Source organism: Ctenopharyngodon idella, chromosome 18 (assembly GCF_019924925.1).
Source record: "Ctenopharyngodon idella isolate HZGC_01 chromosome 18, HZGC01, whole genome shotgun sequence".
Lineage (NCBI taxonomy): Eukaryota > Metazoa > Chordata > Actinopteri > Cypriniformes > Xenocyprididae > Ctenopharyngodon > Ctenopharyngodon idella.
In genome coordinates, this window is record NC_067237.1 from 18290597 (window position 1) to 18313919 (window position 23323).

General features: G+C 35.6%; 1 protein-coding gene across 1 annotated transcript in view; it reads left to right on the forward strand.

The window, feature by feature from the left end:
- Positions 1-23323, forward strand: part of luzp2 (leucine zipper protein 2) — a 126816-nt gene that overhangs the window by 84371 nt on the left and 19122 nt on the right. Inside the window, exons 3-7 of the mRNA XM_051871330.1 lie at positions 59-129; positions 6999-7080; positions 12965-13027; positions 18562-18624; positions 21764-21826. Coding sequence (XP_051727290.1) covers positions 59-129; positions 6999-7080; positions 12965-13027; positions 18562-18624; positions 21764-21826 — 342 coding nt within the window. The remainder of the gene's footprint in view (positions 1-58; positions 130-6998; positions 7081-12964; positions 13028-18561; positions 18625-21763; positions 21827-23323) is intronic.

Here is a 23323-nt window from a genome sequence, read left to right on the forward strand (position 1 = left end):
AAACAAATATACAATATCATAAAGCATACATCACAACCTTTCTGTTCTTTCTCCACAGTCTCTTAAGAATGATGATGCCGTGCCCAAGAAGGATGTGCAGAGGATCCTGGAGCTCAGTCACAAGCAAAGGTACATTTTTATGTTCTCTCTCCGCAGCTCCTCCTATGATCTGAATCATTGTATAATTTAATGACTGATAAATCTGCAACTCTAAAGGCCCGTTCACACCAAGAATGATAACTATAAAAATAACTATAATAATGTGCACATCAACGGACGATGTCGTTCTGTTTTATTATAAGTGCGCACTACAGTTATGTCATCTGCCACTTTAAATGCTCAAGCTCTTTAAAGCAGGATGGATTCTGATTGGTTGTCAATGTTTTATTATTCAGCTGGAAAAAAAATTTATAGAAAATTGCATTCTATTACCATGTACTCTACTGTTCAAACGTTTGGGGTCGGTAAGATTTTTTTGAAAGAATGATCACCAAGGCTGCATTTATTTGATTAAAAATACAGCAAAAACAGTAATGTTGTAAAATATTATTACAATTTTACAGCCTTTACTTCAGTCTTCATTGTCACACGATCCTCCAGAAATCATTCTAATATGTTGATTTGGTGCTCAAGAAACATTTCTTATTATTATCAATGTTGGAAACAGTTGTGCTGCTTAATATTTGTGTGGAAACTGATACTTTTGTTTCAGGATTCTTTGATAAATAGAAAGTTCAAAAGAACAGCATTTACTAATAGAATTCTATTTTAACATCATAAATGTATTTACTGCCCCAATTTAATGTACTTGCTGAATAAAAGTATTAATTCCTTATTAAACGTGCAACGTTTTTAAGGTTACGCCCTAATTTTATTGTATTTTCTTTTTTCATTTTCAAATGAGCAGTGCTTAAAATAAAATAAAATAGTAATTTCAAAAAGTTTAAAGACAAGGATGTCAGCCCATGCAGTGTTTCAGTCAACTTTAGATGAAATGAACTGTGAAGGAAACAGTGCTCTTAGAGACTCTTTAATGAATTACTCACTCTCACACACCAACATCAGTAATTAGAGACTGTTAGCAACTGTTTACATGCACACGGCTGTAGACAGATGCTCCGCCATTTGTCGTGTACATCTCTAAGGCTCTCTCAGTGACTGTTATTTCCCAGTTTCAAGAGCAACAGGGTTTTTTAACGCAGCTTTTACGACCTCCTCGGTTTAAACCAGATTGAATTGTCATGGGTTTTCAGTGACAAAAAACTGCAGAACACTCCAGAACACTCTTGGTGGCATCATGGCAACAGACTGGATCCATCAAGGTTCAACCACGTTGGCTGTGGAGAGTTAGTGACAGAATTCAATTTCCCCCTGTGTCAGGTGTGCGTAATGGCTTCTATTTTTAACCCCAATCAACAGCAGACAGATATTGAAATTCAGGGCAGATGTGCTGAAGTTTCTGACCTTCACTCTCTTGATTAAAATGACAATATAAGCACCCGGTAGAAAAAGAAATGGGCAGACCATCCCATGGACATTTGTGATTACCCAAGTCAGGAGAATGACAATGGATGCTGTATTCCGCCTGCAAGTTGGCAAACAGTAATGTTTCTCTGAGGATTTAGTGCAGCATAGATGCAGTGGTGTCCAAAAATCTGAGACCACATAGAAAATCTGATATTCAAAACATCATTTAAACCTGAAAGCTTTAGGATTTTGAACAAATAAGAAATATTTATTTTGGGAAAACGTGCCTTTGTCTACATTTACAACCATGGCGTGACATTAACTTTTTTGCTCACCAGCCACTGTTGCTAGCGGTTTTCCAATGTTACTAGCCACTCAGCATTTTTACTGGCCACAATTTTGACATATAGATATTTCTAATATTATCTCATAATTTGGCAGCAGGTATATATGGCTGCTGTCACTTTAAGACCTGACGCACTGATTCATTATACTGTTTACTTGAAACCTAACTGACTGTGTTTTCATGAATACTCACCAAGACCTGCATTTTGACATTATTTTGTGTTTAAGCAAGATAAGCAGTGAAAAAGAACTCAATTTAGTACTGAGAGGCGGTTTTATTCTCACATACTTTGGGGTTGAGCATAAAATCTGTGGGAATAAATAAAATTATGCGCAATACATGCAATCCCACGCCGAAATTCCAGCCCTGTAACACCAACAATATTCATCCGGAGCAAATGAAATGAGTGAGTGAGGGGAGGAGGGTTTGTGTGTCAACTACATTATATATAATATATATTATATATATATTATATATTATATTATATATAAAATTCAACCTGCCAAAGTGGCTAGTAGGAGTGACTGCATTACACGCCACTGTTGAAATCCACCCGCATAGGGTTGGCGGGTGTTAATGTCAAGCCCAGTTTACAACGTAGCTATAAATGCAATTCACTGCAGTTTCCAGCTGAAATAAACACTAGAGGAAGTAAAATGCCAACGACTTTTATTCCTTTTCACATAAATTATGAGTAAAGGGGCAGATTATTGATTTATAAAGACTTATTTTCTAGCGGTTCCTTGCACAATACTATGTTATGACCTCAAAACACTTTTATCATAGTGCATGATTTGTAAATGAATACATTTTGAAGTTTGAATCACATAACCAGCTCCATATGCCTTTTCCAAAGAAGTAAATTTGCTCGGTAACTCACTTGGTACAGCATTGAACAAACTGAACACTCAGGTACGAGTCCCGTGAAACTTAAGCCATGCCACTCGATAAAAGAGATCAAAGTCTCATAGAAGGAAGCTAATATGGCATGGTTACTTCAGCAAATGCGTTTTTTTTTTATCTCTTACTTACATACACTGTCGGTTAGGTTTAGGGTAGTCTTGCGCCGCAAGATCTTCAGACTGACGGCAGAAGGTCTGGGCTCCATAGCAGCTTTCAATGGCCAAGGACTGCCCAAGAGGTTGTCTGACATGTTTGGGGGCATGAAAATGTAAAGTCAATGTCCCTGCTATAACAGACCGGCGAGTAAAGCTCTTGGATGTATTTTAAAGAGTCTATGCCGCAAACTTCACATCCATCTTTTAGTTGATCCTGATAAGCGCTCACTGACCCTGTTTACACCTGGTATTAAGATGAGTTTTGGTCGATCAGATTACAAGTGGATGGTGCTAAATACAGGTGTAAACAGGGTCTAAAATGTTTTGAGCTTGTCCACTTTCGAGCACTTCCAGAGGTAGTCGAAAATTCGACTAGTATAAACGCTCATGTGGTCGAATGTGTTCGAACAGCCACAAAAGACCACCTACTCTCCGCCTTCTGACCTAATGCGTAAACATTATGGGAAGCGTACTAGCCAGATGGGATTTAAACTTTGTCGACTGAAGACCCAAGTTTGGTTTGAAGGTGAATAACGTACCAAGCACAATGTTCTCTCGCTATTCCTGATTTCTAGCACACACTCACAGCGCTCGGCCGGTCTTGCGACTCTCAGAGCAGAAATGAAAGCTGATGCTCTCCATGTGTTTTTCAGTCATCTCCAGTCCTGTTCATATGTAAATTTCATAAGCTTATTTTGTCCATTAGATCGAAAGATCTGAAAAACCCGATACATTTACCTGCCCATAGACCCACCCCTCAAAGAAATCAGGACAGAGGTGGTTGAAAGTGGACAAAAGAGACTGATTAAAACACCAGGTGTAAACGGGAATGTGTCTCCCTTGTCTACTTGTGATCCGATCAAACAAAATGCATCTTAATACCAGGTTTAAATAGTGCCATTGTCACAGTTGTAAACACGACGGCTTTCTTCTTCCAGAAGGGGGTTTGGCATCACGATGGCTTTGTTTCCAGGTGGAACACACGTCTCCTGGAAATCCTGTAGAGCACTCTTGAAGTGTTTCCCATTTAGTGTGCCACATGCATCAGACGTTCAGCCAATGGTTCGTGGGCGAGACTAGGTTTAGTATAGGGTTTAGTGTAGGTGGTTTGTTATTTTAAAATGTGATAGAACATTAACCTTTCAGCACTACTCACCAGACATTTAATTTCTGAACAACCTGCATAACAAAAAGTTGCCAGATTCACATTATTCTGTTTTAGATACATTTGAATGTGCTTAAACCGCCACTCACTGGACATTTCACTTTGTGCCATTTTTTTTGCAGAAATGTCACCACAGGCATGTTTTTACAATGAGCCTGTTTTGAATGTTTCAGATGTTTCAGAAGGTATTAAATACAGAAAAATCCTGGAATTCTCTTAATTTTTCAATTTAATTTTTTTTTTTTTAATTAAAATTGTTGAAATGATAATATAATTTAAAATAAAAATATATTAAATTAGATAAAGGCATTTTCACTGGTGGTCTCAATCTTTTGGATCCCATTTCTTTTAGAATTTAGGCTACATACCGATATAAATGAGTCATTTAATAAGCAATAAGTATGACTTTTATGTCTCATTAAACTAAAAATAAACTATAAAATTCGGTTACACCTTATTTTACAGTGCCGTAGTTACATTGTAATTACTCAACTAAACACTGAGTACTATTAATTAACTATATGTACTTACTATAGAGTTACAGTTAGGGTTAGGGTTTGGTTTAGGGTTAGTTACTTGTAATTATGCATAATTTACTGTTATTACTATATTAAGTACATGTAGTAATGTGTAACTACGGCACTGTAAAATAAAGTGTTACCTAAAATTCTGAAAGCAGCAATTAATAGAATCCAGTGGGGATAAGTAGACATCATAAAGTAGATGAAAGCGAAATGGACTTGACCCAAATGATGCAGGCTTGCGGTCTTGTGACCTTCACATGTCTGTGTTTAAGGCAACACAAATTTAGTCTGTCCTTTGTCATTTCATGATTCAGAAGGTCCTTGTGATTCGAGCCCTTGTGGCTGCTTTACACCCACAGTGCCCTTTTGTGAAATTGCATTAACAATCTTACACAATATCTAGATCCATGACAATAAATTTTATAAACAAATGAAATGTGTTACATTTTAAGCAAGCTGAACAGAGCCCTCCCGTACATGGATATTGAAAAAGTATCAGAAAGCTTCAAGAGGAGGTAATTTAGAAAGGAAATTGTTGCTTTTGGATTTATACTTTCAACACTTTGTCACCATCAGGGCATCACAACATGTATTTTCATCAAGAGATGCATCAATTTTTGCTCAAGATCTTGTATTGACAATACAAGAGGTGAGCACTCTGTAAAGTCTCCTCCAGCACATCCCACCAGACTTTCAATTAATTTAAGGTCTGGACTCAGAGGTGCCAATTTATGTGTGAAAATGATTCTTCATGCTCCCTCCCAATAATTCCTTCACAGTTTGAGCCTGATGAATCTTGACATTGTCATCCTGGAATATGCCCATGATGTGTCTTCCTACACGGTTGCTTAAGAAATGAAAAGCTACACACTCCATCATTTAGGGTCAAAAGAACTGTTCCCAAACATATAATGTAACATGCTAGAAACAACATAATCACTGCAATAATGATCATAGACTCTTTGCCTAGTGAATTGAATTGTGAACAGTGAATTGGCCAGGCAGTGTATAAAGTGTAAAGCTTTATTTCGAAGGTCCACTTTTGATATTCTACTAACTATAAGAAACTTTGCAACTACATGTCAACTAACTCTCATTAGAGTATTAGTAGACTGTAGGGTCAGTAGAATAAGTTGACATGAAGTTGCTTATAGTCAGTAGAATAAAGTGGACCATCAAAATAAAGTGTTACCCTTTAATAAAGTCTTTAGCTATTGGTTTTGCCTGAAATGTCAAATACTGAAAAACATCTTAATGGTGGAACTTGGTGGTCCTTGAGGCAAATTTGTTCCCCATAAGGGAGTCTCATGTGAAATATTAAGTCTTGAGCTCAAACAGTGTAGTGGGTCTGATGTTATGAAAATTGCACATTTATCCACTAGTTGCTAGGCAACCATACATCCCATCCATCCTAAAATTACAGAGAATACAATTAGCCACAGACCTCGCATGAATGCAAAGTTTGGTGAGTTTTCACCACAGGGAAAAAAAGTTCAATCTTGCCCCTCCCCCCTTGCTTATTTATCTCCATTTATTTATTTAATTAGTCTGTTTTGTTTTTTCAAGACTGTTTGAATAACCAAATCAAATGTTTCTTTTCCTTCTGAGCATTTAGTTAGCAATAACTAGTATAGTATAAAGTGTATAGCGTATCAATTCACATTATTTGTCATTTGTCAAACCCTGGGCAAACCCTTCATCATATATGGTAGTGTTGTCAAAAGTACCGACTTCGATACCAAGTCAGTACTGAAATTTAAAAAAATGTGATGCTTTGAGCGCTGTTGAGCGGATTCATAAACACCTCTGATTGGCCACTGTGTTCACGCACTCATCAGATCTGTCTGTGATTGGCTACAATGATCAACGCTTCAAAAACATGTTGTAAATAGACATAAATGACGCTCTTCACTGATCGCTTACACAGATACACGGAAACGTTTGAAAGCAGGCGTCTATCAGCGGACCGGTCCTGCTTTCAAATGCTCCTGCTTTCAAAAGACTTTCAAATTCAAACACTTCCGTGTGCTTTCAAACGCTCCCTTGCTTTGATTATTGTAGCCAATCACAGACATATCTGATGAGCGCGTGAACACAATGGCCAATTAGAGGTGTTTACGAATCTGCTCAGCAGCGCTCAAAGTGTCACACTTTTAAAATTTCAGTACCCACTTGGTATCGTGGTCAGTACTTTAGACAACACTATCATATTGTAGGGTGTATTGATTTACATATTTGTCATGAGCATTTATTTATCGATATTGGTCAGATATTGGTGAATTTTTGGTTGTGCTCATGTGCAGAAATGGCATGACTGTATGTGTGTTGTAGAATGTGTATCTCACACATTTAAGATAAAAGTAAGCCCTTAGAGTGGCCATTGAGATCACTATCCCCCTGCGCACTCTTATTCACTGTTTTCCATTTGTTTTTCACAGGGATGAGATGAAGTCACTCCAGGCAGCTCTGCAGAAACAACTGGATGATGCAGCTGAACGTGCAGAGAAACAACAGGCCACCGTGAGACCCTTTACACTGATGTGTTAAACTGAATAAATACAAAAGCTAACCACAGAAACTTGGCCTAAACACTAATGATACACTAATGATAATGGCCAATAGCGTTTGCCGCTTGCATGATTACTCAATCATTACTTTTATGTGTCCATGGCTGATTCTTCAGTTAAGGGCACTTTTGACTACAAACCGAATTCCGGAAATGTTGGGACATTTTTTAAATTTGAATAAAATGAAAACTAAAAGACTTTCAAATCACATGAGCCAATATTTTATTCACAATAGAACATAGATAACATAACAAATGTTTAAACTGAGAAATTTTACAATTTTATGCACAAAATGAGCTCATTTCAAATTTGATGCCTGCTACAGGTCTCAAAATAGTTGGGACGGGGGCATGTTTACCATGGTGTAGCATCTCCTCTTCTTTTCAAAACAGTTTGAAGATGTCTGGGCATCAAGGTTATGAGTTTTTGGAATTTTGGTGTTGGAATTTGGTCCCATTCTTGCCTGATATAGGTTTCCAGCAGTTGAAGAGTTTGTGGTCGTCTGTGGCATATTTTTCGTTTAATGATGCGCCAAATGTTCTCTATAGGTAAAAGATCTGGACTGCAGGCAGGCCAATTCAGACTCTTCTACGACGAAGCCATGCTGTTGTAATAGCTGCAGTATGTGGTTTTGCATTGTCCTGCTGAAATACACAAGGCCTTCCCTGAAACAGAGGTTGTCTGGAAACCTTTATATACCTTTCAGCATTCATAGTGCCTTTCAAAACATGCAAGCTGCCCATACCGTATGCACTTATGCACCCCCATACCATCAGAGATGCTGGCTTTTGAACTGAACGCTGATAACATGCTGGAAGGTCTCCCTCCTCTTTAGCCCAGAGGACACGGCGTCCGTGATTTCCAACAAGAATGTCAAATTTGGACTCGTCTGACCATAGAACACTCTTCCACTTTAAAACAGTCCATTTTAAATGAGCCTTGGCCCACAGGACACAACGGCGCTTCTGGACCATGTTCACATATGGCTTCCTTTTTGCATGATAGAGCTTTAGTTGGCATCTGCAGATGGCACGGCGGATTGTGTTTACCGACAGTAGTTTCTGGAAGTATTCCTGGGCCCATTTAGTAATGTCATTGACACAATCATGCCGATGAGTGATGCAGTGTTGTCTGAGGGCCCGAAGACCACGGGCATCCAATAAAGACTTCAGCCTTATCCCTTATGCACAGAGATTTCTCCAGTTTCTCTGAATCTTTTGATGATATTATGCACTGTAGATGATGAGATTTGCAAAGCCTTTGCAATTTGACATTGAGGAACATTGTTTTTAAAGTATTGGTGGAAAAGAAGAAATTAAAGAGAAACAAAAAAAAAGATTAGGTTACACTTTATTTTGATGGTCCACTTTAGACATTCTACCAACTATAAGTAACCTTGCAACTACATGTCAACTAACTCTCATTAGAGACTGTAGTAGACTGTTAGGTTATAGGGTTAGGTGTTAGGGTTCGGGTTAGTTGAATAAGTTGACATGTACTTGCAAAGTTACTTCTAGTCAGTAGAATGTCTGTTGAAAGACCATCAAAATAAAGTGTTAGCAGATATTAAGCAGACAGTTTACTAATACTCTAATGACTGCTAGTTGACATGTAGTTGCAAAGTTACTTATAGTTAGTAGAATGTCTAAAAGTGAACCATCAAAATAAAGATTATCTTTTAAAACTAGAATGACTGTTTCTAAAAATAAATAAATAAATCATACTACTATACAAATACATATCTCTAATTGAAGAATCCCCCATAAGATCAGTACAGAAACTGAATCGTTTAGGTTTTTTTGTTGCTGTTTGAAGCATGTTTGGTTTAATTATGACTTCCATTTTGAATGTTTAGTTCATTCTGCTGTTACCACTGCACCCTCTTTACTTACCTTCATCTAAACTAATTACCAGGAAAACACTAGAATCCTCATTGAAGTCAGTGAGATGGCATGGAGGGGCCTCTTCTATTTTAGGCATTTACCTTTAGGTCTGGAAGATTTATGTTACAGTAATTATAAAAAACTGTAGGAAGCACCTTGCTGACTCTGGAGGAGATACACAATTATCTGCATGCAACTTTTCTTGTTTCATCTCTGTGTGTGGCTGCGCGTCGTACTGCGGGGGATAGAGGCACAGAGGCTCGTGTTCAGAATGAGAATGAATCTCTGAGAATTAGCATTTCACCAGCTCTGGCCATTCTTTCCGTTCTGTGAACAGTTCACCACCAATTGACACCAATTACAGATAGCAAAGCCGATTCACAACCCCAGATATATTCACAAGCTGCAACAATGTGCCCGTTCAGTTCGGGGAATGTTAACATTTTACACCGCTGTTGGCACGGCCCAACGAGCTGTGACCTTTTGTTTGCCTGTAAGTGTCTTTTTATGACAACCTTTGTATTATCTGGCTATTATGTTGAGCCGTTAGCATTATCCCGAGACCAAACTGTTTTGATAAAAGTAATAAGGTCCATATCAGCTTATTAAAATGATAGTTCACCCAAAAATGAAAATTATCCCATGATTTATTCACCCTCAAGCCATCCTAGGTGTATATGACTATTTTCTTTCAAACGAACACAATCTGAGATATATTTAAAAATATCCTTAGTCCTCCAAGGTTTATAATGGTAGTGAATGGGGGGCCGTGTTTTGAAGTCAAAAATAATGCATCCATCCATAAAAAAGTAATCTATACGACTCCAGGGAGTTAATAAAGGCCTTCTGAAGTGAAGAAAGTAAATCATTTTTGGATGAACTATCCCTTTAAATCTGCATATTCAAAACTCATGCACCGAGAGACTGTTATAGCATCATTTATTTATCCTCATGTCATTGACTTTTTCTTCAAAAGAAGATATTTCGAGAATATATATATATATATATATATATATATATATATATATATATATATATATATATATATATATATATATATATATATATATATATATAATATACACACACACACATTTATTTATTTATTTGTCCATACAATAAAAGCCAATGGGGATCCAGTGTTGTTTTCGGTGTTTTTGTACAATGTAAGTCCATGTTAACCAGAAAGAAAGAAAGAAAGAAAGAAAGAAAGAAAGAAAGAAAGAAAGAAAGAGAAAGAAAGAAAGAAAGAAAGAAAGAAAGAAAGAAAGAAAGAAAGAAAGAAAGAAAGGTTTAGTCTTAGTGAACTATCACTTTAAGATTCATTTTTAGAACACAAATGTAATGATTCACGAACCTGAATCTGATGTAAAGCCTTTGAAGTATTCAGCGAATCAAAACATGTTTAGTGAAAATTTTAGACTCAGGATGCATATAATTCACAAACAAAGCCGCGTGAAACCAGGAAATGAGAAATAAGATACCATTCTATTGTAATGCCAAAAAAACAAGATTGAAAAAATATGTATGCATTGACTGCAGCATATCAATATGTGAACTTGGACTGAATTCAATTAAAGTGCTAATCAGAATGAATCCACCTGCAGGTACACTGCTGCAACCGTGTTGTCTGGAAATGCGCACAGCTGCTCGACCTCAGTATTTAGATGTGTTGTTATTTTCCCAGTGTCTGCCATGGCTGGAGGCAGGAGAGAGAGAGTATGAGAGTTGAGGCAGTTTGACATTCAGGGCTGAGCCGGGTGAATAAGGAATAAGGAGCAATAGTGGAACGTTCTATTTGATTGGTGTTGCGCTTCACCCTCAGGGCTGTAAACACTTCTGATTCTTTTTTGGCTGTTTGTACCACGCTCTGATTGTTTTGGGAAACCTTCACTTCCACATTTGTATTCCATATAGAGACGTGTCGAAATATTTTTATATGGTTCTCTTTTCATTTGCGTTCAGTTCACCAGGGGTAAGGGTGATTGAGGTTTTCATGAATTTACTTTGCGGTTATACAGGAAATGTACGGTAAAATGTACAGTAAGATCTGATCTACCTTTGTTATTCAATTTCCTTCTTTCTTTATTTTCATCTGTAAACCACCAAATGAAGACCATTAACGCATAATAAATAAAATAAACACAAAATAGGGGTGATTACAAATTTCATGATTTATCATCACATTTTTTTCTTTTGTCAAATCAACTTAGACAAATAATGTGGTTCAGATAACATATTTTGAGTTTCTTTTGATTAAATCAATCACCTTCATTGTATTAACTCAAATTTTTAATTTCAGTGAACTCAAAATTTTAAGGCAACCAGTTAAATTACTTTTTAAAGTTAAACTAACTATTCTTTTTTTTTTTTTTACAGTGTAGTTAGTAAAATACAATTAAAATAAATAAAATAAAATGAAACAATCAAAATAAAACACCTACTAAAAAAGATTAAATATTTTTTTGTTTACCTGCATGTCGTGTGACCATTAACCGACATCAAAGAATGAGCTAAATTGTATTATTCACATTTAATTCACATTTATTTGTATAATGCTTTTCACAATACATATAGTTTCAAAAGCAGCTTTACAGAAAATTGCATCCAAAGACAGCAATACCTGGTTAAATGACTCACTGAGTGATAATTCAAATAATAATTAATGTGTTTAGCAGGAGCTGATTAGATATGTGAAAACACTTCTTGAATGTGAAATGATTTCTGTAAATCCAGATGAAAAGCTGTGGATCTAAGTTTTCAGTGAACAGTTTTCAGTGTCACATGACTATTTATAAATTTAAAAGATAAAAAAGCATAGGGAGAATCAATGAGTTATGAATAAAGTTTTTTTTTTTTTTTTTTAATAAAAAAGTAGTCTGATTATGAATATTTTAAAATGTTATATAATCTAATTATAAGTACTTTGAAATCTGATTACGTAATCCAGATTATATGTCATCAGTTACTACCCAGGACTGGCTCAGAATAATCTCATTAAATAAATTACGAAATAGACGTTTCTTGATTTTCTTTTGCTTTCGCAGAACTGTGCAGTTATATTTCTGTACATATACTGTACACTACCATGCAACAGATTTGTGGTAATAAGATATATATATTTTTTTAAAGAAATGATTGCTTTTATTTATCAAGGTGGCATTAATGACATTCATAATGTTACAAAAGATTTCTATTTCAAATAAATGCTGTTCTTTTGAGCTTTCAGATCGAATAATTTTGAAAATAGTATTGCAGTTTCCACAAAGATATTAAGCAACACAACTGTTTTCAATATTGATAATAAAAAGAAATGATTCTTGAGAAGCAAATCAGCATATTGGAATGATTCTGAAAAATCATGAATATGATGCTGAAAATTCAGCTTTGCCACCACAGAAATGAATTACATTTTAAATAGGTTAAAATATAAAAAACAAGAAAAAAAAAAATCAATAAATAATGTAAATTGTAATAATATTTCACAATATTATGTTTTTACTGTGTTTTTGATAGATACATAAATGCAGTCTGTAAAAAAAAAAAAAAAACTTTAGAACGGTAGTATATTATTAACAGCATACTTTATTCTTCGTTAAAACAGATTAAAAATCATGCACAATTTATGATGCTTTTTGTCTGTATGACATGTCACTGCACTGTAAAAAAAAAAAAAAAAAAAAAAAAAAAACATTTTCATGATTTGGTATCACAACATTTTTCTTTTGTCAAATCAACTTAGATAATTAATGTGGTTCAGATAACATAATATTTATCTGATATCTATATAACATAATATAACAGAGTTTCTGTTGATTAAACCAATCGCCTTCATTGTATTAACTCAACTTTTTAATTTCAATGAACTCAAAATTTACTTTTTAAAGTTAAACCAACAATTCTTTTTTACTGTGTGTGGCCTTAACATGCAATATTTTTTCCCCTTCCATGCAGATAAAGTTTTTAAAGATGGAGATGGAAAAGAAGACCAAAATCATCAAAGACCTTCAGCAAGAGGTACTGAGCACCAGTTTTTATTTTACAATTTTTAAAAAGAAGGAATTATTATTAATGTATTAATTCTGAATTTATGCAATAATGCCTCAGAACATTGAAGAAAAAAAATACTTTAATATTTAATAGTCGTGGCATTTACAGGATATGTGAGATTAAATGAAACAATGTTGAATGTTTTCATTCATCAAGGAAGAGAACGATCAACCACAGCAGTTGTTTTTGCCAACGGCTGATCATAAATGAATGAATGGAGAAATTATGCTATGACTACTGCAATATGCTGTGTTATTCAAGGTAAAGTCTGCGAAATTGAAATTGTCTCCCTTAGTTTAACTGAACTCAACCCATAGATGATGATGACAGCATAGTAACGATTTAATTTGTTACAATACTGGTGGTAAGCTTATCACACTTTAGCTTATCACTCAATTTAGCTTTATAGTTTTACAAAATAATAATAATAAGGGATAGTTCACCCAAAAATGGAAATTCTGTCATCATTTACTCACCTTCATGTCGATCTAAACCTGTATAACAACAACTAACTGCTTTCATTTTAAGGACAAAAAACACTGAGACACTTTTCAAACCTTCTTTTAAGTCCCACAGAATAAAGAAAGTCATACAAGTTTGGAACAACCTGAGGCTGAATAAAGTCTGACAGAAGTCTCATTTTTGGGTGAACTGTCCCTTTAAGGCTATGCGGTTCAAATCTGAATGTTCAAGGCTGTTGTTTGAAGTGACTTGACTGTGCGCTGTGCCCCGATCTACTTGGGTGGATCCCTGTGTCGTTGCTGTCTGTAGCAGGGCAGACTCATGTCACTTTTAATGACAGCTGCCATTTTTCTTGCGGACTTGGGCACTCGCTCTTCTTCAGAGAGGGGTTGAGATGCAAGTGTGTGGATTTGATACTCAGCCAATTCCACCTCATTGAATCGTATTGCAATGCTATTCTGCTTCATTACCTCAAACACTCTTTCACTTGCTCTCGGAACATCCCTTCCTTTCTTTTCTTTCCCATTCTTTCTCTTTCACACTCAGTCACTTTAATGTAACACTTCTGTGGCCCAGCAGCTATTATATATACCCCAGTCAATCTGTTGGTGTGGGCCACTGTGACTCGTTACACAGCAGGTGTTGTAATTACAGTAAAAGAAGAAAAGAGCCTGTTGAACTTTCAGAGTTAATTTAATGACGGAAGCGTCGAACATATGGTCCGAAAAGCAAGTGTTCTGCTGTGATAATGGCTTTGCCATTTTTAGTTGTTTTGAAATTTTCTGTCAAACGTCACTTAGTGGAAGTGAGTGAAACACTGAGCATTTCTGCACCCCATGAGAATAAATTCCACAATTTGGTGCAATACAGTGAAAACTGCACTTAGTCAGACAGATGCAATCTACTGATGCAAATTCAAACAATTCACCCGCCATTTTATTTGTGATAGCATGCAATTTGGTCTCATTTTTCACAATTTGTCTGCTAAAAAACACAAACTTGAAAGGGAATCAACACTCTGAAGGGTCTTGCATATGTGAACACAACACAAAGACGTCACTGCCACTTAATTTTCAAAAAATTTGGACCCACTTTATATTAAGTATCTTTAAATACTATCATTTAAGTTAATCATTTGATACAATGCAATGCACTATACAAGTTTTTACATTTTACTTAGTTAAAAAATACCTGCATGTATAATGACAGCTGTAATCAATTTCTGTAATGACATCTATAATTACACTTTTGACCCTTACCTTACCACTTAAACCTAGTCTCATGCAGCCAGATCTTCAGACTGACGGCAGAAGGTTTGGACTCCATAGCAGCTTTCATTGGCCAAGAACTGCCCAGAGGCCATCTGACTGACATGTAAAGCAACCAATCACAGTTCGTTTGGTTCAGCGTCATGTTTAGGGGCATGAAATGTAACGTCAATGTCCCTACAATAACAGACGGGTGTGCAAATCTTTTAAGAATGTCATGCAAGTTTACTGAAACAATAGTGCAGCAATGGTGCTGTGAACTTCACATACCTATAAAAATCCAGCATTATCCCTGACAAGCGCTCATTGTCACAGTTGTAAACACGACAGCTTTCTTTTTCCATAAGGGGGTTTGGCTTCACGATGGCTTTGTTTCCAGGTGGACCATTAAAGAATGTGAAACACATATCTAATGAAAATCCTGGAGAATTCAACCAATCAGATGACGACTCTGAAACTCCTGAAGTGTTTCCCATTTTCTGTGCCATATGCATCAGACGTTCAGCCAATGGTCCGTAGACGTGATGTTTGAGGCTGATACTCCCTTAAACCTAACCATACCACCAAACCTGTCCCAAAACTTAACCTTATCCCACCTCAATAGCAGCAAAAGTGTTTTGCAATACAACATGAACACTAGATAAAGACACGTGTGCCACAATATTTAAAAAAAACCTTCAGTAGTAGCAAAGTCATAGCGGTTAAGACTGTTGAGACAAATAAAACTTCAGCATCCAATATTGTCTCTTTTGTGTCCTGTCCAGTTACTCAAGTTATTTGGAATGACCCTATAAAAAGCGTCTCGTTCCGCAATGCCCTTGAACATGCTATTTGAAATGTGCCCTTGATCTTCACATAAATATCAGTGTTCAGAAATGCTAAGACCAAGTTTTCCAGCCACGCTCATTTACTGACTAGTCAGATTAACATTAGCATCAGTAAGTTTGTAGATGTGTGTTCACTTTACTGTTCAATCTGTGTACTGTACGCTGTTCAAAACTTTAGGGTCGGTAAGATTTCTTTAATGTTTTGAAAGAAGTCTCTTATGCTCACTAAGGCTGCATTTATTTGATCAAAAATAAAATAAAAAGTCATGTTGTGAAATATTATTACAATTTAAAAGAACTTTTTTTTTTCATTTATTTATTTATAAAGCACTTTTTTTTCTGTGATGGCAAAGCTGAATTTTCAGCAGCCATTACTCCAGTCTTTAGTGTCACATGATTTACATGATATAACATTTATGTGAAATATAAATCTTTAATGTAAAAGTTTTTTACTGTCACTTTTGATTTAATGCATCCTTTGCTAATATATTTAAAAAAAAAAAAAGGTTACACTTTATTTTTACAGTGCCCTTGTTACAGTGCAATTAAACAAATAACAACATGTACTCACTATATAATTATTAGGGTTAGGGTTTGGTTTAGGGTTAGTTGCTTGCAATTATGCATAATTTACTGTTATTACTATAGTGAGCACATGAAAGATGTGTTCAGGCTGGGCGATATATCGAATATTAGCAATATTATCATGATAATTGAATAATCAATACAAAAATTACAAAATATCGTGAATATTGAATATTGTTGTGTATATTAAGATTAATGTGCCAAAGACAGCACCAATAGGCACTTTCTTTCCTCCTGCAAAACTAGCCAAGAAGTCTTATGTGTTCCAGCAACTAGTTCCCCATCTGAATTCATAAACACTTGCAGGATTATTTCAGCTGCACAGTGTAAGATGTATGTGAATTATATTGCATTATATTGTAGGTGAATTATATTATAATGATCTTATGAAGCTGTCAGAATGCACTTTTTGTACCCATTTTGCGCACTTTTGTTTCTTATTGTTACAGTAACATGCGTTACAAGTGGTCACTAGGTTTTTTAGAGATGTTTTTTTGCACTAAACTTTTTGAATGTGCTTAGAAACAATAGCTGGTCTATCATGTTTTATGTTTTTTTATTAGTTTTTTTTTTTAAATTGTGGCAAAAGAAAATCAACTTTTTAAATGATTCTAGAGCAAATGCATAAATATCGAAATATATCGATTATCATCAAAATTTCGAGGATATCGAGATTTTAGGTATATCACACCCATCCCTAAGCAGGGACACTGTAAAATAAAGTGTTACCAAAGAAATCTCAAAGTCCCCCTGTGTTGAAAATCAAGTTTTTAATGTTGTTCAAATGTCTCTGTGGTGTTTTTAATATGCTTTTAGACAAACCATGTGCAAATTCATAAATCAACACCATTGCTGAGTATTTTCTCCTTAAAACTCCAGTGTACCAAAGACAGTCTCAAAAACCACCTCTATTTCCTTCCTTCACAAACATGTAACCAATCCCGTCACGTGTGGGCGGGGCTTTTCTACACTGACTGTCTATGATGTTCAAAGCGTTTGTAAGGATGTTGATTTTAGAAGACAGCTGTCTGACTCTGAGATGGCGAATGTGAGCATGGTTTGTATAACATTAGCAACACATTATTAGCTGTTTGATAACGTAGTCAATCCAAAGGCAAATCATATCAATTACGTTACATGTATGATGTTATACAGAGCGATACATAAAACACAGCACCATTCTGATACATCGACTTGTAGACATCCGCTGCTTCTTCTGAATCAGTTTCTGGTTAAAACATATATGGCTGAATAAACCATGTGTGAGCGAATGGAGGCGGGGTCTAATTTGCATATTCATGGCTCCGTGTATACTAAATGAAGCAGAGTTGCATCACACGGAAAAAACATTTAAATATGTAATTTTGATAATCTAAGATAAGTTTTAAGGGATAAAATTATTGACTGCAGGCGGACTTTAATGACCGTAACGGAACGGTAATGAATGAGAGTAGTAAATTGCTGTTTATGTATGACATTAAATTAATTATAAATGTTGTGTCTAAAGAAAATTATTCCCAGAACTCTCACAACCTAACTGTCTATTTGTGTTAATGACTGAAAAGGTTTTATTAACATGATCCCTTTGTTTATGCTGAATACAGAATATACAAATATAAAGCCTATGTCATCATTGTTGTCTTAATATTTCAATGTGTACTGTTATTATGGACTAAAACAATTAAAGGTAATTGTACTTCTACTGTCACTAACACTAATTGCATGATTGCTGGTGGGTTTTCACTGCAAAACAACACCTAAAGTACCACATCAGCATCACAATTTTGGAGAAAAGCCTCTAGAAATTCAGACAGTTTTTTAGGCTGCAATTATCAGAAAAAAGTCCTGTGAAATCCTGGTAGGTCTGAATCTGAGTGACATTGGCAGTAAAAGCATGTACATTTGCATCTGAGAGCAACACAGAGACAAAGGAAGTGAGAAATTGAGGCAGAGAGAGAGAGATAATGAAAGAAAAAATAAAAGCAAAAGGACACGAACAGAGAGACAAACAGTGGAGGAGGTGGAGAAAAGCACTAGATTAAACTCAGCACCACCATCATCTCTGTATTGATTCTTAATCTACCATCATCTATTTCCATAAAGACATCCACTGCGGGTTATTACAGAAATGAGGCATATACTCCTGGGTCACCTTGAGCTTCAATAAGCCTGTGAGGGAACTGTCAAAATGAACTCTATGGAAACAGTTGAAGCATTGCTTTTGTCTGCAGGGACAGGGTACCATTAAATTGAGTGTATTTGCCTAGATAAAACAAGACGTCGGGGCTTGTTTCATGTTTGATGTTACAATGCTGTCTGTACAGTATATCTCTATTTATTGCCTTTTCCTGCCTTGCAGAATAAAAGCTTGAAGAACAAACTTCTGTCCGGGAACAAGCTCTGTGACATACATGCAGAAGAGGTATGTTGAACACACAAACACAGTGGGAATACTGCAGCGTATATACAGTTGAGCTCAAAAGTTTACATACCTTGTGCAGAATATGCAAAAATGTTTATCGCTTTAACAAAATAAGAAGTTAAAGTTATTACTGTTAATAACTGTCCTTAGTACTGTCCTGAATAAACTATTTCACATAACAGATGTTTACATAAAGTCTATAAGACCAAAAAAAAAAAAAAAAAAATTAGCTGAATTTATTAAAATAACCCCATTCAAAAGTTTACATACCCTTGGTTCTTAATACTGTGTGTGATTACGTCGATGATCTACGACTGTTTTTTTTTGTTTTGTGATGGTTGTTCATGAGTCCCTTGTTTGTCCTGAACAGTTAAACTGAGCTCTGTTCTTCAGAAAAATCCTCCAGGTCCTGCAGATTCTTTGATTTTCCGGCATCTTCTGCATATTTGAACCCTTTCCAGCAGTGACTGAATGATTTTGAGATCCATCTTTTCACACTGAGGACAACTGAGGGACTCAAACACAACTAATAAAAAAGGTTCAAACATTCACTGATGCTCCAGAAGGAAACACGATGCATTAAGAGTCAGGGGGTGAAAACTTTTGAACAAGATGATGATGTGCACGTTTTTATTATTTTGTTTAAAGATCATATTTTTTTTTTCATTTAGTACTGCCTTTTCGAAAGCTACAAAAAATACTTACATGTTTCCCAGAAGACAAAAAAAGTACAATTTGTCTTGTTCATCCAATTCAAAAAGTTTACATCCCCGTTAGTTCATGTTAACTAAAGTAGTTAAGTAAAGTTAACAAATGAAACTTTATTGTAAAGTGTTACCGAAATCTTTTTTAACATTATAAATGTCTTTACTGTCTTTTTTGAACAGTTTGTTCTTTGAGTGTAATTGAACTTTTCCACACAATTAAGTTCATTCAACAAGACAACAAGTCCATTTAAACAAATAATAGTTTGTTGAACAAACTTAATTAATTTAGGTTCTTGTGTCAGAAAAAGAATTTGTTGAGTGCACTTAATTAAATTAAGGAAGATTTTTCCATGAAATTGAATTATGTTTTTCCAACAAAAAATAATTAGTTTGGACTGACTTATTGTAGTCTTGTTGTATGAACTTAAATTCATCGTTTTTGTGGTTACCATTGTGGTGAAGAGTGAAGCTTGTACTTAGATTGTGGGTTGCTGTTGCGCACATGAGAGTTTCATCATTGTCTGATTCTCATGATTGGGGGACGGGGTCATAAACTGTACGCAGATGGCTAAATCTGCCTATGAAGAAGAGCAGCACTGTAATCAACTAATCTTACTTCAAGTTACAATAAATAGCTTGTCTGGAACATGTTCATACATGACTTTTTATACCTATAGCATTTGAATATAATGAATAAGAAGTTACCAATTACTGCACTGATGCCAACAAAGCTATGGCTCAATGAGTAAAGCAACATGCATGATAGTTTATTGTCGCCACCCACAACCTAACAACAAGCTCTACTCTTCAGCACAGTGGTAACCACTTCAACATAGAAACTCTTTTAAATGTCCAGCATTTCTGAACATTAAACACCAACAAGCCTTTCCCTTTACTAAAAAAAAAAAAACAAAAAAAAAAAAAACAACACATTAAAGGGTTAGTTCATCCAAAAATGAAATTTCTGTCATTAAGTACTTGCCCTCATGTCGTCCCAAACCTGTAAGACCTTCATTTTGTCTTCAGAACACAGATTAAGATATTTTTGATGAAATCTGAGGGTATCTGATCCATACGTAGGCAGTAATGGCATTCCCCTATCATACTGCTACGCTGTTTTCGTTGCAGAGCTTCAGTGTTTATGTCCGAACGCAGGCTCAGTATTGGCCAGCTCCTGCGTCAGCATCACTTGCATGCGTCATGCTGATCACGTGACCAGAGCCGGCCAATACTGAGCCGCCATTCGGACGTAAACACTGAAACTCTGCAATGAAAATAGCATAGCAGTTTGACAGGGGACAGATGAATTTGTTGAATAAAGTCGTTATTTTTGTTTTGTTTTTGCGCACAACGTATCCTCGTCGCTTCATAAAATTAAGGTTGAACTACTGTAGTCACATCGATGGTTGTAACGATGTCTTTAGTACCTTTCTGGACCTCAAAAGGTGCAATGTCGTTGCTGCCTATGTGTGGATCAGATACCCTCAAATTTCATCAAAAATATCTTAATTTGTGTTCCGAAAATGAACGAAGGTCTTACGGGTTTGGGACAACATGAGGGTGAGTAATTAATGACAGAAATTTCATTTTTGGATGAACTAATCCTTTAAAAAGCACTTAATTTCAGCATTTACTCTCCTGATCTATCTCTGTGCAAAGCATGCTGGGAACTAGAAATCCACTGCCCAGTTTCATTCAATGCAACAGAAATGATTCATGTAGTCCCAACTTAAGTTAACTTAACATTTTACAAATTTAATTTCATTTAAGGTAATTAAATTGAGTGCAAATGAAAGTGAAGTAAGATTTGTGTTGTTTCAGCTTATTTTATTTAAATAAACTGAGCAAACAGCTAGAATCATTGATATTATGGACTCAACCTTCTAATCATTCCAAGCTAGAAAATTGGCAAGGTAGACAACTAAACGCATTTTATTGGCAGCGTTTTTGTGCTTCTCTAAGGGGAAGAGAGTAATGAAATATCATTAGTTTTGTGGAGGTGTTGTACACCTCAGTTACTAAGAGGTTACTGAAGACACTGAGGCTATAGAGAAAGAGAAGTGTGTGTGTGTGTGTGTGTGTGTGTGTGTGTGTGTGTGTTCTGTGAATGTTTACAACTGTGGCAGCAATCCACAGGCAGCAAGCCAAGACAATGCCATACCATGCAGTGAGTGTTATTGTGTGAGTGTGTATGTGCGAGTGTTGATGTGTTAATGTGTTTGCGTCATCGAGTGGTCCCTGCAGTCCACTGAAGGGAAGAGTTTTATATTTTCTTGCTCACTGACGGTCTCTTCTTTGAATTGGAGCTTTGCCCAGCAAGCCCTCACAAAGGAACACTTCGGCATGGCCACAAAAAGCCCGCTACACAATCTAAAACCAATTTTACTATTTGAATAAGCTAACGCACATTCTCTCTTATCTTCATTTTGCAGTCCAAAAAAATCCAAGCCCAACTGAAAGAGCTGAGGTATGGCAAAAAGGATTTAATTTTTAAGGTAAGAACCAAACAAAGAGGATGTGTCATTACTGTACCCTTGCATGATGCGCAGGGGCATTAGCGCCTCCTTGAAAAGATGATTTTACCTGAGCAGTTTACCTACAGGTCTGAAGCTTAAAGCTATTGTGTGTTGTCTTGTTACTGTAACCATTGACAAGATGTTTCTGATTCACTTCACAATGTCAGGCAGCCAGGACACATCACCAGATGCTTCAGTTTATTTGTGCTAAGAAGACCTCATGTAATCTCTAGATGAGCAGTTTTCTGAGTGTTGACGTGTTTACAGTACTACTGAAACAGGAATTTTTGGCTTGTCCTTAGATGTATTATCTGCACTACCATTCAAATATTTGGGTTTGGTAAGATTTTTTTAAGAGTGCATCTCTTTGAGAAGACAATAAAAAACGTATATTATTACAATTTAAAATAACTGTTTGTTTCTATTTTAATGCATATTAAAATGTAATTTATTCCTGTGACGGCAAAGCTGAATTTTCAGCATCATTACTCCAGTCTTCAGTGTCACATAATCCTTCAGAAATCATTCTAATATGATGATTTGTTGCTCAAGAAACATTTCTGATTATCAGACGCTTCGCGTCGTGCCTAACAACGCCCTTCAGCCGTGACTTATTCACGATACAGCACAGCCTCTCATACCTTACTGCTTACAAAAAACAACATATTGGCGATATAATTAATTTTGAAGTTTTATTCAGTGTTAACAATGAGATTATGTGGTATTTATAATCAATTAACACTGCTTTTGTCATTTTTTACAAGATGGACAAAATTTGTCACCAAAAATTTCGGTTTTACCGAATGACACTTTTGGTTATACCGAATGATGATATTTTCAAACAATGCTAACAGGCTGATGTCCAGCTAATTAGCTTGCTAGCTAGCTAGCAAAAGGACAATCAAACATTTTATATTTAGTACAAGTTTTTAAAATTTTACAACATTTTCCATGTTTTATAGCGGTTGAACCGAATGACCTGATGTTTCGGGACATGCGTATGAGCAAGTGAAAACATGATTTTACAAACAGTTAAAATAGAGTTAGTTACTTTGCTTCATGACCATGTGGTCCTTTGCAGGTGTCTGAATGATGTCACATCCTGTCACATGATATTGACAGCATGACTTGATCCAAAATGGTCCCTTTATATTGGTTACTCCAAATGACAGCAATTAAATTAATTTTTCCAGACATTCTTTCTCATAACAAAGCAAAATAAATAATACTGTATATACATTTATTACATTTTAAGATGTTTTAATCACAAATGAAATGGCTGTTTTGGCCTTTGGACGGTTAAACCGAATGACATTTTGACACTTCAAAATCTTTAAAATACCTTTATATATAGCAAAATATAATTAAAACCTGTTAAATTCAATAAAAGACATCTAGTTGTACTACCTTACATACTTTGGATGTCATATATTTGTTTTTTTATTATTATTAAGGCTTTTGGACAAAAAAAATGAC